General features: G+C 42.2%; 1 protein-coding gene across 1 annotated transcript in view; it reads right to left on the bottom strand.

Moving 5' to 3' along the window:
• Positions 1 to 661: 661 nt before the first annotated feature.
• Positions 662 to 18,331, bottom strand: part of dchs2 (dachsous cadherin-related 2) — a 205,687-nt gene continuing 188,017 nt past the window's right edge. The window contains exons 21-22 of the mRNA XM_068032733.1: positions 14,647 to 14,788; positions 662 to 4,194 (exon numbers count right to left, since the gene is read on the bottom strand). Coding sequence (XP_067888834.1) covers positions 1,592 to 4,194; positions 14,647 to 14,788 — 2,745 coding nt within the window. The 3' untranslated portion in view covers positions 662 to 1,591. The remainder of the gene's footprint in view (positions 4,195 to 14,646; positions 14,789 to 18,331) is intronic.

Below are 18,331 nucleotides of genomic sequence, written 5' to 3'. Positions count from 1 at the left end.
TCGTCAAAGTTCAGCAACATATTACATCAGCTAGTTTAAGAGGTTAAACATAATATTTCAAAATTATATTGCACATATATGTACCAATTTTTGTTTTCCCATCAACAATTTTGTTAAGTAACCCTTCATTTTCATCCATTTGAATGCACATTATTTTATCTGGCATATATTTAACACAAGGTCGGCACAGACTCGGTGGGCCGAAGGGCCTGTTTCAGTGCTGTATCTCTAAAACCTAAATCTAAAAAAAAATATGTATTTGGACTTGCTAAGAAAATTCCATCTGATCCTTCCAATGAAGAAATACTACAAAGTTTTGAATTCAATCCTGGCACCCGTCTCCTATTGTTATTTCATGTATATGACATTTTACTGAACATCAACCACCAATATATAAAAAAGAAAGTTTTTGTTAATATTCACTGCATCCCAAGGAAATAAAAAATACATGGAGTATATTGTACAATGTGACTGCAAAAATACTGAATCAAACCATGTAAATCATCGATGTGAAACAGATATGGATTAACGAATCAAATTCTTACTACCCATCTGAAAATTGTTCTATTTTACTTAGAAAGCTTGTGTGTGAATTTAAAATGAACAAAACTGAATAGAATGAGTAAAAAAAAGTTTATACGTTTATATGTAAAATGCAACTATAAATACAGTCAAGCCCATTTAAATGAATAATTGATAAAAATGTTTGAGATTGAAATTTCCATGAACAAATCCCTTTTCTATTTCATTCAATGATAGCTGTCCTTGTTAAATGAATAAAATGTTTAAATGAATCGCAAAGATCTGTATTTATTCATTTAAGCATTGTACTACCTCACTAATGCCAAAATGTTTAGCCCTTTCTCCCACCAATGTGCTAAGCTCTTTTTTACAAGCATTTGTGGTTAGGACTGAAAATAATTTACAAACCAGTTCAGTGATGTTTCAGAGTCCTTTTCACTTCATCAGGTGCTAGGGCTCAAGCACTTTTGTTTAGGTGTGAAGATAACTTCATCCAAGTGCTAATGTTCAAGCATTGTGATGCTTTAAATTATCCACATTTTAGCAGCATCCAAACACTTTGATAACAAACTGTGGCAGGAACTCTGTCTCTGTGAATAATGGAAACATTACCTCTAAAGAAAGTTCTTTTTCTTGCTGCTTAGGTGAAAGCGATGGCAATGCTGAATGGGAATTTGGGAAACTTTCGGCTCAGAGTGAAACTGCTAACAATTTGCAATGCCTTTACTATAATGAAGCAAATGACATAAATACACTTTCAGTTATCTGTAACAACTGTGTAATTGTTTTAATATTTCTGGAATTGTAATCCAGTCTGCATTCCACTGTTAGCTTCTTGCCAAACTTTATACAACATTTAAAACAGATAAGCAAATAAATGATTAAAATTACTTTACAAAATCATTATTCATTTAGCAATTTAGTCCTGTAATTCAAACCCAATTCAAGTTAACTATACTTTTTTTGAAGTAGGCATGACAATGCTTCACCGACAAAAAATTAACATGCATAGCTTCACATATCTATACTTTTAGAAGAATATATATATCAGTCTGAAGTATTAATGATTCTATATTTGTATTTCCTCTTCTAAGTTTTGCTCTTGTAAGGATTGCCTTAAATTAAGTTTAGGTAACCCTGCTTCTAAAACAATATGAGTTTGTACAGCTGGCATAGAAACAGATGGAGAAAAGTCTGGTCTCATAGTTGAAAAGGTGCTGTATGTATCACTGACAATGGATAAGTTTGAATATTTTGGCAACGATGGATTAAATCTTACGATTGGCATTTGTGGAGGGGCGACCCTTATGCCTTGATGTGCAACTGATGTTATCAATGGGGGTGGGATAATGAGAGATTTAGACTCATTTTTTATGATATGCTTTTGTAGGTTTTCATCCTTCATTTTTGCCATTTCAGTAAAGACAGGGGCCCAAGGTTGAAACCCAGGTTTCCATGTAAGTATGTAATCACAATTATAGCTGTTCTGTATTTCGTTTTGTATGGAAACAAGGGAAGTGTGAGATCCTACCAAGGAAGTCTGCCCATCCACTATGAAAATGTGATCCTTAGCAATGTCCATCATGATACTATTTTCCTTAATACCTGTATTCTGAATATTCTTTGAAAATTTATTAGCAACAAAATTTGCATTGTACTCTTCCCCTCCTACTATATCCTTAAAGTTATAAATGTTATCTACACTTTCTCTATTGATGATTGCATCAGTGGCACTATTTTCATACAATCGACAAGACAAGCAGTCTGGTTCTCCTGGGATCCTCAGATCTGGAACTCTGGATGTCCAGCCAGGTTCACCTAATTCAGAAACTGGATCTTTGCAACACTGATCTTCCCCTGCTACAGAACCTCGTCCACTTGAATCTGAATGCTTTGAAGGATTAAATGACTTCTGCTTCATAGGAATGTCCCCTAAACTCAGTTGTTCTAGTGAACCATCAGATGTCTTTCCAAGTTGATTATCATTCACCTTCTGGTGATCTAATGATACCACTAGATGATTCAGATAGTTGATAATAGTAGATATTACTGGAAGCCTTATATTCAGTTTTCTTGCACTTGAATTATTTTTATCTTTTCTTTTATATCTACAAACTAGGCCACCAAAACACACAGTAAGGAGCAAGAAAATGACAAATGAGATAGTGAGACTTAAAGTGAGGTTGTCAGTTGACTTATCACCCAAGGCATCCAATGATCGAGAGATGTTAATTGCAACAGTACTAACAGCTGATTTGGAGCTCAATAAAGGACTACTGGCTTTAATCACTAACTCAATTATCTCTTCTCTCTTGTAACTGCCTTTAATCTTGTGAACAGAACCTGAAAGATAAATAACTCCACTTGTTTGGTTCAAAGAAAAGTAAGGAGAAGGGTATAGAAATGAGTACTGCACAACTCCATCCATTCCTGCATCTTTATCTACAGCAGTCACTTGTCCAGCTTTTTGAGCTACTTCCATGTGCTCAGGGAGAGTAAAATAGTACCGCTCTTGGGTAAAAGTGGGCTCATATTCATCAATACCTTGAATATCCACTTGAACTGTTACAGTTGCTGTTGCATTACCTTTATCCTTTGCCTGGACTATAAATATGCAATTTTTTTGTTGTTCATAATCAATCAATTGTTTTGTGTAGATATCACCAGTAATTGGATCAATAATAAAATTATTCCAATTGGTACATGTAGAAGAGTCAGTTAAAGACAATGTCAGAATAGAGTACGACAAATAACCAAAGGGGCCATCATCATGATCTAGTGCATGAACTGCACACACTGATGTGTAGATAGGCTTATTTTCACAGACTGTACAATTCAGTGCAGGAAACACAAAATAAGGAATATTATCATTGTCATCCAATACATTAATATAAAGGACTGAAATAGCCATGTTTTGATGAGTAATGCCACCATCAACTGCTTGGATAGTTAACGTGAATTTTGGTACATCCTCATAGTCAAGAGGTAGCTTTAATTCTACAAAACCAGTTTTAGAATCCAATCTAAAATTTTCTCCCTCATTTCCAGAAATTATACTGTATTTGATATTTGCATTTACTCCCTGATCATGATCATCAGCTGAGACTTGAATAAGTTTGTTTTTTACAGGGGTACTTTCTAGAACTTCAACATGATACTCCAAGCTCCTGAAAACTGGAGGATTATCATTGACATCAAGCACAGTTATTGATATAATCATGGTTGAATTAAGTGGTGGGGTTCCTCGATCAGATGCACACACAACTAAACTATAGTTGTCAGCAAGTTCTCGGTCTAATACATTTATTAATACCAGTTTGCCTACCATACTATACTGATTCTCTGATTGAATCACAGAGTTCTCAATGTGGAATCTGTTTTGTTCATTGCCACCAATAATGGTGTAGTCAATGTAAGCATTCTCACGTGTTGAGTCTCGGTCTATTGCAGAAAATGACAACAGAGTTACCCCAGCTGCTACATCTTCATTTACAATGATATTATAAACTGTTTGCATGAATTCAGGAGCATTGTTATTGGTATCCTGAATTTGTATCTTCACTGACGTAATGCTGGTCAACGCAGGGTTACCACCATCCTTAGCTTCTATAAGAAGCTGCACCATAGAGTTATATGTTGCAGAGTGTACTGTCCTCCTGGTAAATATTGCACCTAAAATCCAAAAAAAAAGCAAAGTTATCACCCTGAAGAAAGCAATGGGGTCTTTTAAAAAAAAGATCAGGGCCTGATGATGTCATCGATTTCTGATCTACAATTTTAGTTGGAGGCATGAGCAAGGGATCAGGAATGGGTTCTGGTTCCCCATCAGGCCAAACCTGTATGAGTTAGGTCGTGGGTCAGAAAAGGCTCAGGTTATACTTTTTTAAATATAGGTTTCCAAGTGGGCTAGGAAGAGCAGGAGTTCTCCTCTTCTGGACCTCAAGAATGTTTTGAGCCTCCCTTGCTGTCGGCTCCCCCAGCCACCCCTCCCACAGCTCTCAACACCCCCCACTTCAACTGTGACAGCCTCCTGCTGCCAAATTCCAGATCCAGCCTGCCAGTCAGGTACTGGATCTGGGCAGATCATGTGGGACTCCGGGAACATTTACGCAATGAGGCCCGGCCGTAAATATCATCTGGGCCTCCACATCCCTGGAAACCCCGGGTTTGCTTCCCTCTTTGGGGTTCACATATACCAGACCCTATAAAATTGGGGCAATATCAGAATCTACGGTAGATTTTCTGAGTCCTTGTGCTGAATTTTACCAGCCCTCCGACGTCAGGGGTTGTGGCGGGGGACCTGGAAAATTCTTCCGGGAGAGGCTTGTCATGACCCCTGACGCCAGGAAGGTCCCGCTGCATTTTACCGGCAGCGGTGAGGCCTTGGTGCAGCCCCCCACCGCTTGGCGCCAAAGCCTGCATCTAAATATGCAAATTATATTACAATTAAAGAATAATGACTTACCTGGTAGTGAGGGCCGTCCCACACTGATTTTCCAGCCGCTGGCTGGAACTCACATGCCTTCAGAACTCCGTTTGGAGATCTGAGGCATAACACTGGTAGGGAGGAGGGAGGAGTGAAATTTTCAGGATGGGGGTGAGGAGTGGGGAAAACTGTTTCCATTGGCTGAGGGATGGTGGGAAGGGGTTGAAGGGCAAAGATTATAAAGTTTGGGGATGAAAGGTCGGGACCGGCAAAAATGGCTTTTCAGGGGCGGGGGGAGGGGAGATGTATCTTGTTTGATCATTGTGGGGTATAAGAGGGGCTTTGATGTTTAATTGACTGTTTTTATTTAAATTAAAAGTGCTGTTCTCTTTAAAAATTTAAATTAGCAGTCAGGGCTTGAAGCCCTTTAAAAATGGTGCTGGTGCCTGCGCAGTGGCACCGGACGCCATTGCCAGCGACGGAGCGGCCGCCTCCTCTATGACATTGTGGGTGGCAGTTCCGCATCCCCCACCACCCCCCCACCCCACCCCCACCATTTTAATGAGCCATCGCGCAAAATATTGCGTGGGCTCAGCAACTGACAAGTCACGCATGCGCCACGCCTTCTTTCAAGCTCGCCTCCGAGAACGACGGTGAGCTTATGAAATTCAGGCCCTCACATGTCACAGACATACATTGGAAAACTGAGTGACTACTGCCAATAAAAAATATCCTTCTATGTAGTTACAACTAGAATTAAACATAGAACATAAAATATGCTTGCTGACACTGGTAAAAAGTAAAAAAAGCTTAATATGTGGGTGATAACAAGTCTCCTTATCCCAGTATATTACTTTTAATACCATCAATTTCAGACCTGTTGAACTTTTCAGCATTGTTGCATAAACAATACCGCCTTGCTGGAGAACATTGGGCTGGATTTTGGTCTCAGTGCCAGCCATTCATTAGACATACACTTGCCCGCAGACTTTCTATGGGATACTGCACTAGAACTTGCTGTGATTACAAATCCATTTTGACATTGCGCCTTCTAGAAGGGATATGGGACCTGTGTGAACAGGACAAGCAACTGTGTATCTCTTTAACCAATCAGATTAAAGAATTGTTAATGAGGATCACAGAGCAATGTTCCCTCTAAGCTGCGTTGGTGTGCGGCTGTGCAGCAATCTGGAATTTACGACGCAATGCAACAGACAGGCCACACACAACAAAAAAAACAGAGGGAACATTGGCGCAGAGACTAAGCTAGGAAGTGTTGGTTAGAATATGATTCAATGTTAAATCAGGTACGGAAAGCAAAATAAAGAGATGGAAATATGGATTAAGTGAGAGAAATAAAAGAGGTAGAAAGAAAAAGTTTAAAAATATTTAATTTGCTTTTTAAATCTCCAACAATAATTAAAATCTGAAGGATGACAACAGAGAGGTTGTTTGGCAGTAAGAAACACTTAGTTGGAAACAAATGGGTCTAATGAGACTGAGGAACTTAAAGTAACTAATCATAACAAAGAAAAAGTATGAAAGAAATTAATGGGAGCAGAACGACAACGTCTATTTATATAGCGCCTTTAACATAATGAAATATCCCCAGGCGCATTACAGGAGCATCATAAAACGAAACATGACACCGAGCCACAAAAGGACATACTGGGCTGGAAGTGGCAAGCTCAAAAAATGGATGCCAAAGAGCAGGCGCAAGCTCCTGCGCAGCAGCTCATTTAAATAGCTGGGGCAGCCTGCACCACCCCCCACCCCCCCTCCCCCAATCACGTGGAGGGGACGGGCTGTACGTCGCCGGCAAGGGCGCCAACTGCCTCTGCGCAGATACTGGTGCCATTTTTAAAGGGGCAGCCAGCCCTGCTGGCACATTTACATTTTTAAAGATGTAATCCCCCAAAATTAAATAAATTTATAATGCCCCTCTCCCACCCACCCCAATAACAATTACAGTAACTATTTGCCCTTCCACCCCAAAACACTTACCTTTTACATCTGACCTTCCTCCTCAAACTACACGAAGATTAAAGGTCAACCCTTCCCACCATCTCCTACACCCATTAAAAAGTTTAAGGCAAGGAAAAAGAGGCCACTTGGCCCATCGTGTCTGTGCCCGCCGAAAAAGCCATTCTAATCCCACCTTCCAGCATTTAGTCCGTAGCCCTGCAGATTACGGCACTTGAGGTGCATATCCAGACTCCTTTTGAATGAGTTAAGAGTTTCTGCCGCAACTACCCTTTCAGGCAGTGAGTTCCAGACCCCTGCCACCTTCTGGGTAAAAAAGTTTTTCCTCATCTCCCCTCTAATTTTTTTACCAATCACTTTACATCTATGCCCTCTTGTCACTGACCTCCAGGCCCCTCAAACTTTTGTATATTTCAATCAGATCTCCCCTCAGCCTTCTCTGTTCCAAGGAGAACAACCCCAACCTATCCAGTCTTTCCTCATAGCTGCATTTTTCCAGTCCTGGCAACATCTTCGTAAATCTCCTCTGTATCCTCTCTAGTGCAATTACATCCTTTCTGTAATGAGGTGACCAGAACTGCACACAGTACTCAAGTTGTGGCCCAACCAATGAGTTATACAGTTCCAGCATCACCTCCTTGCTCTTATATTCTATTCCTCGGCTAATAAAGGAAAGGATTCCATATGCCTTCTTAACCCCCTTATCAACCTGTCCTGCTACCTTCAGGGATCTGTAGAAATTCACTCCAAGGTCTCTCACTTCCTCTATACTTCTATGTATTTTCCCATTAATCGTGTATTTGTTTGCCTTGTTTGACCTCCCCAAATGCATCACCTCACACATCTCCAGGTTGAATTCCATTTGCCACTTTTCTGCCTATCTGACCAGACCATCAATATCTTACTGCAGCCTACAGCTATCCTCCTCGTCATCTGCCACAAGGCAATCATTATGTTTATTTGACCCCGTCTCCCCACCCCATACACTGAAAATCTTACCTCCTCCCCCCTCCTCACCAGTGTGATGCAGCAGTTCCCCGGACAGGGGTTTGAAGACTCGGGAGCGCCAGCCACTGTGCCAATGAACGTGGCGGGCCCTCAAGATTGCAGGTGTCTATTTAAATACATTCATTTTATTGATTTGAATATTTTAACTGAGGTCCTGTTGCCCAGTGGTGGGTGGGCTGCCGCCATGGCGCCTCACTGCCGCCTGAAGGATCGGGCTGGGCCCTCATGGCGTCGAGGTCTGTGGTGGGCCTCACCTGGTGCCATCTTCAGGTCCCCCGTGGCATGGAACCCTACGCCTGGGGGAGAACAAAATCCAGCCTATTCGGTCAAATGACTAAAAGCTTGGTCAAAGAAGTAGGTTTTAAGGAGTGATTTAAAGGAGGGAAGTGAGATGGAGAGGTGTAGGGAGCGTATTCCAATCCTTGGGGTCTAGGCAACTGAAGGGTGACCACCAATGGTGGAGCGTTTAAAGTCAGGGATGCACAAGAGGCCAGTATTAGAGGAGTGCAGAATACTTGGACAGTTGTGGGGCTGGAGGAGATTACAGAGATAGGGAGGGGAGAGGCCATGGAGGGATTTGAAAACAACGATGAAAATTTTAGTATCAGGACATTGCTTGATTGGGAGCCAATGTAGGCCAGCGAGCACAGAGGTGATGGGAGAACAGGATTTGGTGCAAGTTAAGACACGGGCACGAGTTCTGGATGACCTCAAGTTTACGGAGAGTAGAATGTGGGAGACAAGCCTGGAGTGCGATGGAACAGTTAAGTCTGGAGCAAACGAAAACATGAATGAGGGTTTCAGCAGCAGATCAGCTGAGACCAGGGTGAAGTTGGGAGATGTTACGATGCTGGCAGCTGACAAATCCCCTGGTCCTGAAGGCCTACATCCTAGGGTTCTAAAAGAGGTAACTGCAGTTATAGTGGATGCATCGGTTGTGATCTTCCAAAAATCCCCTAGATTCCGGAACAGTCCCAGTGGATTGGAAGGTAGCAAATATAACATTGGTATTCTCGAAAGGAGGGAGAAAAAACAGGAAACTACAGGCCAGTTAGCCTGACATCAGTCGTCAAGAAAATGCTGGAATCCATTGTTAAGGAAGTGGCAACAGGGCACTTAGAAAATCATAATATGATTAGACAGTGTAAAAATGGTTTTGTGAATGAGAAATCATGTTTGATAAATCAAGAGTTTTTGAGGATGTCACTCGCAGGGTAGATAAAGGGGATGTAGCATATTTGGATTTTCAAAAGACGTTTGATAAGGTGCCATACAAAAGGTTGTTACACAAGATAACGGTTTATGGGATTGGGGGTAATATATTACCAGGGCCAGAGCATTGGTTAAAGGACAGAAAACAGAGATTAGGAATAAAAAGGTCACTTTCAGTTTGGCAGGCTGATACCAGTGGGGTGCTGCAATTAGTGCTGGGGCCTCAGCTATTTACAAACTATATCAATGACTTACTTGAAGGGACCGAGCATAATGTGTCCAATTTTGTTGACAATACAAAACTAGGCAGGAAAGTAAGCCGTGAGGAGGGCATGAAGAGTCTGCAAAAGCATACAGACAGATTAAGTGAGTGAGCAAATAAAAACAGCAAGTGCTGGAAATACTCAGCGGGTCAGGCAGAATGTGTGGAGAGAGAAACAGAATTAATGTTTCAGGCCTGTGACCTTTCATCAGAAATGACAAAAGTTAGAAAAGAATTAGGTTTTATGCAAGTGAAGGGGATGATAGGGAAGCGAACAAAAGGGGAGGTATGTGATAGGGCAGAACGCAGATGAGATTAAATAACAAAGCTGTCCTGGGACCGAGGCAAAGGGTGTGTTAATGCTTGTGGTGAAAGACAAAGCATTAGTCCAGAGAGAGTGTTAATGAGCAGCTCTGACTACATGAAAATGAAAAGCAAGCACATGGTTAAAAAATATAAAACAAAAATATAAAAATATATTTTAAAAATAGGCCAGTCATGCTCGGAAGTTATTGAACTCAATGTTCAGTCTGCAAGGCTGTAGGGTGCTGCTTCTCGAGCATGCGTTGATGTTCACTGGAACAGGCCAAAGACAGAAATGTGGGCATGAGAGTGGGGGGTGATGGGGGGGCGGGGTGGCTGCTGAAATGGCAAGCGACCGGAAGCTCAGGGTCATGCTTTCAGACTAAGCGGAGGTGTTCCGCAAAGTGGTCACCCAATCTGCGTTTGGTCTCCCCTGTACAGAGGCGACCACATTGTGAGCAATGAATACAGTATATTGTAAATTGAAGGAAGTACAAGTAAATCGCTGCTTAACCTGGAAGGAGTGATTGGGGCCTTGGATGGTGAGGAGAGAGGAGGTAAAAGGGCAGGTATTACACCTCCCGCGATTGCATGGGAAGGTGCCGTGGGAAGGGGATGACGTATCGGGGGTGGTGGAAGAGTGGACCAGGATGTCGCGGAGGGAACGATCCCTTTGGAATGCTGACAGAGGAGGGGAAGGGAAGATGTGTTTGGTGGTGTCATCACGCTGGAGGTGGTGGAAATGGCAGAGGATGATCCTTTGGATGCAGAGGCTGGTGGGATGGAAAGTGAGGACAAGGGAACACTGCCGCGGTTCTGGAAGGGAAGGGAAGGGGTGAGGGTGGAAGTGCAGGAAATTGGCCGGAGTGAGTCAACCACAGTGAGGAGGAATCCTCGGTAGTGGAAAAAGGATGACATGTCAGAAGCGCTAATGTGGAAGGCTGCATCATCAGAACAGGTGCGGCGGAGATGGAGAAACTGGGAGAATGGGATGGAGTCTTTACAGGAAACAGGACATGAGGAAGTGTCATCAAGGTAGCCGTGGGAGTCGGTGGGCTTACAATGAATATTTGTAGACAGCCTATCCCCAGAAGTGGAAACAGAGAGGTTGAGGAAGGGAAGGGAAGTGTCGGAAATAGACCATGTAAAGGTAAGAGAAGGGTGGAAATTGGAAGTAGAGTTGATGACGTTTTCCAGTTCGGGCCGGGAGCAGGAAGCGGCACCGATACAGTCATCAATATACCGGAAAAAGAGGTGAGGGAGGGGGCATGCGGAGGACTGGAACAAGGAATGTTCGACATATGCCACAGAAAGACAGGCATAACTAGGACCCATGCGGGTACCCATTGCAACACCTTTTATTTGAAGGAAGTGAGTGGAGTTGTAGGAGAAGTTGTTAAATGTAAGAACACTTGTCCATAGTGAACAGGAGGCGGTTACGGCGAACTGGAAATTGTCAAAATGACGTAGGGTGTCTGAAGAGTCACAGATGTAGGTTGGAAGAGACTGGAACAGGAAGAAAAGATCGTCATGATAGGAAGAAATAAGTTCAGTGGGACAGGAACAGGCTGAAACGATGGGTCTACCAGGACATTCCTGTTTGTGGACTTTTGGAATGAGGTAGAAGTGGGCTGTCCAGGGTTGTGGGACTATGAGGTTGGAAGTTCCTCTGGAGATCTTCCCTCTACAGGAGATTGCTGGGGCGCTGGCCACGGGTGAGGTACTGGAAGACTGGAGGATAGCTAATGTTGTGCATTTATTTAAGAAGAGCAGCAAGGATAAGCCAGGGTGAGCCTTACATCAGTGGTGGGAAAGTTATTGGAAGGGATTCTGAGAGAGAGGATTTATATGCATCTGGAAAGGCATGGTCTGATTAGGGATAGTCAGCACAGCTTTGTGTGTGGGAAATCATGTCTCACGAATTTGATTGAGTTTTTCGAGCAGGTGACCAAGAGGATTGACGAGGGCAGGGCGATGGATGTTGTCTACATGGACTTTAGCAAGGCCTTTGACAAGGTCCCGCATAGTCGGCTGGTCCAGAAGGTTCAAACACATGGGATCCAGGGTGAGCTAGCAAATTGGATACAAAATTGGCTTGGTGATAGGAGGGTGGTAGTGGAGGGTTGTTTTTCAGATTGGAAGCCGGTGACCAGTGGTGTGCCGCAGGCATCTGTGCTGGGCCTTCTGTTCTTTGTCATATATATTAATGACTTGGATGTGAATGTAAGGGGCATGATTAGTAAGTTTGCAGATGACACCAAAATTAGTGGTATAGTGGACAGTGAAGAGGGTTGTCTAAGGTTACAACAGGGTATAGATCAACTGGGAAAGTGGGCAAGGGAGTGGCAAATGGAATTTAATGCAGACAAGTGCGAAGTGATGCATTTTGGGAAGTTAAACCAGGGCAGGACATATAGAGTGAATGGCAGGGTCCTGGGGAGTGTTGTGGAGCAGAGAGACCTTGGGGTGCAAGTACATAGTTCCCTGAAAGTGGCAACACAAGTAGACAGGGTGGTGAAGAAGGCGTATGGCATGCTTGCCTTCATCGGCCGAGGCACTGAGTACAAGAGTTGGGACTTCACGTTACAGTTGTACATAACGTTGGTTAGGCCACATTTGGTGTACTGTGTGCAGTTCTGGTCGCCGCACTACAGGAAAGATGTGATTAAGCAAGAGAGGGTGCAGAAAAGATTCACAAGGATGTTGCCTGGTTTGGAGGGCTTGAGTTATAAAGAGAGATTGGATAGGCTGGGGCCTGTTTTCCCTGGAGTGAAGCAGGCTGAGAAGGGACATGATAGAGGTATATAAAATTATGAGAGGCATAGATAGGGTAGATAGCCAGAGTCTGTTTCCCATGGTAGGGGTGACTAAAACTAGGGGGCATAGATTTAAGGTGAGAGGGAGGAGATTTAAAGGGGATCAAAGGGGTAAATTTTTCACACAAAGAATAGTGGGTATCTGGAATGAGCTGCCTGAGGTGGTGGTGGAGGCAGGAACAGTAGTGACATTTAAAAGGCATCTGGACAGGTAATTGAATGAGCAAGGCATAGAGGGATTATGGAATTAATGCAGACAGGTGGGATTAGTATAGATAGGCATTATGGTCGGCATGGACACTGTGGGCCAAAGGGCCTGTTTCTATGCTGTACGACTCTATGAGATGAGGTCAGTGGTAGTCCTGGAGACAGTGGCTTTATGTTTGGTGGTAGAGTCATGGTCCAGCGGTAGGTAGGAAGAAGTGTCAGACAGGCGCTCAGCCTCTGCAAGGTAGAGGTCGGTATGCCAGACAACAGCAGCACCACCCTTGTCAGCAGGTTTGATCATAATGTTGAAATTAGACATGAGAGAACGGAGTGCAGCAAGTTCAGAGGAGACAGATTAGAGTGAGCGAAGGGAGCAGAGAAATTGAGACGGTCGATATCACACTGACAGTTCTCAATGAAATGATCAAGAGTGGGTAACAGGCCAGAGGGTGGGGTCCAGGTGGATGGAGAATACTGGCGGTGGGTAAAAGGTGAGTGAACTAGGTGGTGTCAGACGGAGTATAATGTGCAGCAATTCTCTTTGCTAGGAGGAACAGAAAAACAGAATGTTTTTTAAATGGAGAGAAACTATTAAATGCTGGTGTTTGGGGTCAGGTGGGGGTTGGTTGTCTTTGTACACAAAACACAAAGTTAATATGCAGCTACACCAAGCAATTAGGTAGGCAAATGGTATGTTGGCCTTTATTGCAAAAGGACTGGAGTACAAGAGTAAGGAAGTCTTGCTGCAATTGTACAGTACTTTAGTGAGACCACACCTAGAGTACTGTGTACAGTTTTGGTCTCCTTGCCTAGAGAAGGACATACTTGAAGGAGGGTTCACTAGATTGATTCCTGGGGTGAAATGGTTGATCTATGAGGAGAGATTGAGTGGAATGGGCCTATACTCTGCAGCTTAGAAGAATGAGAGGTGATCCCATTGAAACATGCTAGATTCTGGGAGGATTTGACAGGGTAGATGCTGAGAGGCTCTTTTCCCTGGATGGAGAGTTTAGAAATAGGAGGCAGAGTCTCAGGATAAGGGGTCAGCCATTTAGGACTGAGATAAAGAGAATTTTTTCACTCAAAGGGTTGTGAATCTTTGGAATTCTTTGTTGCAGAGGGCTGTGGATGCTCAGCTGTTGGGCATATTCAATGTTGAGACCGATCGATTTTTGGACTCTAAGGGAATCAAGGGATATGGCAATCGGGCAAGAAAGTGGGGTTGCAGTCAAAGATCAGCCATGATCTTACTGAATGGTAGTGCAGGTTCAATGGGCTGTATGGCCTACACCTGCTCCTATTTATTATGTTCTTATGATGGTGTTAAAAATTTACTTACACTGTAATGAACAAGCCATAACTTTTTCTGGTGATTTTAGTGGGTTTATATCATATTAATACAGCAACTTCATGCCCTTCCTTGTATTTCAATGCTGAGTGTCTTTGACGAGTTACCAGTATAGTGAAGCTTCTGGACCAACAGAGCAACTCTTGACAGCAACTTCCTGATTTCCACATTTAACTGCGCATGAGTAATCAATGGAAGTTGCTGTCTGACTTGCAATTTAACAAAGTGAGCGCTGTTAGCCTGACCGTTATTTCTACAGTAAAATATGGACCATTATATTACTGCTAAATACAATGGCCAGAATTTCATCCCTAATGGGCAAACATTGCATTATATTACAGGAAGCACAATAAGAGGACACGATACATTATTTTTGCTGACTTAGATGCATACACACAAATTCTGAAGTGGCATTTATAAAATGAAATACTTGTAAATATATTTTAAAGTTTGTTAATCTATTTAGGGACACCAAAATGATTGATATAACATGTTTTCTGGTTATATAACTATTTAATATAACTTAAATGTTCTTTCTAATCTTAATTTGTTATCTTACCACGTTCAGAATTAATATAAAACTCCCTAGTAGCTCCTGGAAGGATTCTATAGGAAATTTTTCCATTCACTCCTGAATCTACATCTGTGGCAGGTACGGTCAGAATGTAGGTACTGACTGGTGTGAGTTCGGGCAATATAATCTGAAACAACAGATCACACTGTAAACACAATTCTTGTACAAACAGATTAAAAAAAGTTTAGTTACTTATACAAGTACAGATTCTTGGAGTTGTAATTTATGTACTGTGGTTTCCTTTGGGTCATACCACTGTATTATTAGACTTCTATCAGAATTTTGCGTCAAATGGGAAATGACAACCTTTTTATTTTGGAATTTTATTTTGTTATGCCCCCCAAGATCATTCAATTGTTTATTTCAATAAGTTACTATCCACTGAGTTTCCCCAGTTACAGTAGATAGAAAGTGCTACACCATTTGTTGGATATGAAGTGCTTTTTTTATCTAAACTAATTTTTATCCTACAGCTATAGGACTCACTTCAAAAAACATTACCTCCTGCATCTGCCAGACATTTGTCTGTGATTATGTATTGAATTAGATACCATTTACTTTAGAATTTGATGGATACCAAATAGTGCCATCATTTATTTTTAAATCACTTATTTTATCCCTCAAAACAAATTATTACAGAAGATAGATATCTGACTCGATTTAATAATGTGAACAACAAAGTGATTTAGTAGCTTTGATTCATGAACTTGTGAATTTCAACTAAAACTCATATATCCCACATCTACTGTCACCCATATTCAACTTGCTATCAGCCTCCTTCAAACAGGAGGGGCCTAGGTTAAGCCAACTCCGCAAATGGTGGAAATCACATATGCTTATGTAAGCCAATTGTTCTAGTTTCCTCCTACCTTGAAAATAAATATTCCACTACAGTGAGTTACTTTATTAAGTGGCTATATTGTGTACTACTAAGGTCACTCTTCATAAGTGCAAGATTACTAATAACAAAGTCATCAGCATATCCGACATGCACAGAAACTCATCACCGTGTTTGAGTCTCCCAGTTAATGAATCCACACAGGTAGAGTTTCCATCAGCTCCCTGTTTTATTACGGACACTCTGTGCATTGCAGTAGACATTTTAACTCATTTTTAAAAGGGCTTTCTCTCATTTTATGTTTAACCATCTTTTTAGACTCCTGTTCGATAATTCTATTCCTTTGCCATCAATGTCCTCCCTTACTTTATTCTTTCCTATGCTCTCCTTCCCTGTTTTTACATTTAGGCTGCTTATGTTACTTGTAGACCCCTCCCCCAATCTTAATAGTTTAAAGCCTTTGCCACCTCCCTATTTACCCTTTGCACTAGGTTACGGGTCCCATCCCAGTTTGGTTGGAGCCCATCCCATTGGTACAGCTCCTTCCTATCCCAGAACTGGTGCCAGTGTCCCATAAAAAGGAATCCCTCTTTCCCACACTAGCCCTCTAGCCATATGTTAATTCCCCTGAGCTGTCTGCTCCTATGCCAATTTGCACGTAATTTGGGCAATAATCCAGAGATTACCCTCAAAGTCCTGCATTTTAATTTAGAGCATAACTCCTGATATTCTTTCAGCAGGACCTCCTCTCTGTTCCTGCCTATATTGTTTGTTCCAACATGGACCACAACCACTGTACCCCCTCCCTTTCCTAGCTCTTTCCAGCCACTATGAGATATCCCTTTATCCTGGTACAAGGTAGGCAACAGACCCTTCGGGATTCTCATTCTAGGCTGCAAAGGATGCTATCTATCCTACTAATTATAGAGCCCCCTATCACTCTCACATTTCTATTTGCTCTTATCCACTTTGGACAGCCTTCTGAGTCACGGTGCCGTGGTCTACATTGTGGCTATCCTCCCTGCAGTCTTTCTCCTTGTCCTCACAAGTAGCCAGTACATTGTACCTGTTGGACAGGGCCAGTGTCTGCAGGACCTCCTTCTCAACCTCTCCTAAATTCCCATTACCCAGCTCCTTAATAGACACACCGTCCCTTTCCTGAACCTGTGTTTTCCTTTAGAGTGTGCCTATATTCTGGATAGAACTGTCCAGAAATTCCTCTCCCTCTCCTATGTGTCAGAGTCTCTTCAATTTGCATTCCAGCTCAATGACTCTGAGCCGAAGAGATTCAATGTACAGACATCTCCTGCAGACGTGTTTTCTTGGGACAGTCCTGCCGTCCATAAGTTCCCACATTCTGCAGTCCAGGCACAGAACTTGCTCTGCCGTATCTTAGACTAGCCTTATTTTATTTATTTAGTTTTTGTTAAAGTCTTTATTCAACAATTATTTGTAGTTATATTAAGTTGTTAACAGTTCAGCTATAATTTTAATACAGTACTTATATTTTCCCAGTCCTAGTTTAAACTACTACGCTAGTTTAAAAAAAAATCTTTAAAACTCACCAATCACCTGCCTGCTCACCTAATTAATGCCTCTAGATCTCAGTTCTCAGGTCTTGCTCTTACTCACTCCCTCTCTCGGACCGCTCCTTGTTTCATGAAATATCAGAGCAGCACCTCTTCCTTCACTCACCAAATTCCCCGAGTTAAGTACTCTGTGTAGCAGTACTCTGTCAAGCTAGACTTCGTGCTACTTACTTTAGGAGTTTCAAAGAAATGTGGTAGAGACAAGATTTATGAGATTGCAAATCTGTGCAGGATCATGCTGGAGTTTAAATAGCTCGAACCACATATGCTAATAAGCTTTACATGATTTGATGAGCTCGAACCAACCTCACACAAGATCATTGGTTTGCAGGATAATCTAAAATTGAGTGGAAGAATTTCAATCTCAAGTGTCAGATTCCATGGCTGAGCCAAACAACAATATTCTGGAGTACTGTGTACCTGCCTGGCTCAGGTATCTGATGAACAAATATGTCACAGAGAATTGGCTTGATTCAGTGGAAGATTAGCAGATAACCAGGGGAAAGAGTGTGAACAGTCATTTGCTTCCTTTTTCTGGGGTCTCCAAAGCACCAGCAGAAAATTGGGGAACCCCTGTGGAAACTCTACACCATAATATCTATTATTTAATAAAACTGATCCTCTAATGGACAAATTTCATCACTCCTTCATCATCATTGGGTCAAAATTCTGCAACTTCCCACTTAACATCACATGGACTGGAGCGGTTAAAGGCAGCGGCGCACAACCACCTTCTCAAGGGCAACTAGGGATGGGCAATAAACTCTGGTCTTGCCAGAAATGCCTATATTCCAAGAATGAATTTGCAGTCAGATTTGATAGATGAGTAGGGATAACAAAATGATTGTACTGGGATTTTAATAGTCCATTCATTGACAGGGACAGAGATGGACGGAATAAAGGGAACGCCATTCCTAAAGTGTCTACAGGACTCCATCGAAATCAATATTTTAGGAGGCCTATTAGGATGCAGGCACTGCTAGATCTCATTATGAGTAATGAAATAGAACATGGTAAATGAGCTAATATGGGCGAGCAAATGACAACTGATGCTATATCAATTGTTAATTTTAAATCTGAGATTGATAAATTTTTGTTAACCAAAGATAGTAAGGGATATGGAGAATTGGTAGGTATACGGAGTTAGGTTGCAGATGAGCCATGATCTCACTGAATGGCAGAGCAGGTTCGAGGGGCTAAATGGCTTAGCCCTGTTACCATGCTTCTATAAGCACTTTGGAAG

The sequence above is a fragment of the Heterodontus francisci genome, chromosome 1 (genome assembly GCF_036365525.1).
Source record: "Heterodontus francisci isolate sHetFra1 chromosome 1, sHetFra1.hap1, whole genome shotgun sequence".
Lineage (NCBI taxonomy): Eukaryota > Metazoa > Chordata > Chondrichthyes > Heterodontiformes > Heterodontidae > Heterodontus > Heterodontus francisci.
Note: the sequence above shows the minus strand (reverse complement) of the source record. Positions and strands in the feature narration are given on the sequence as shown.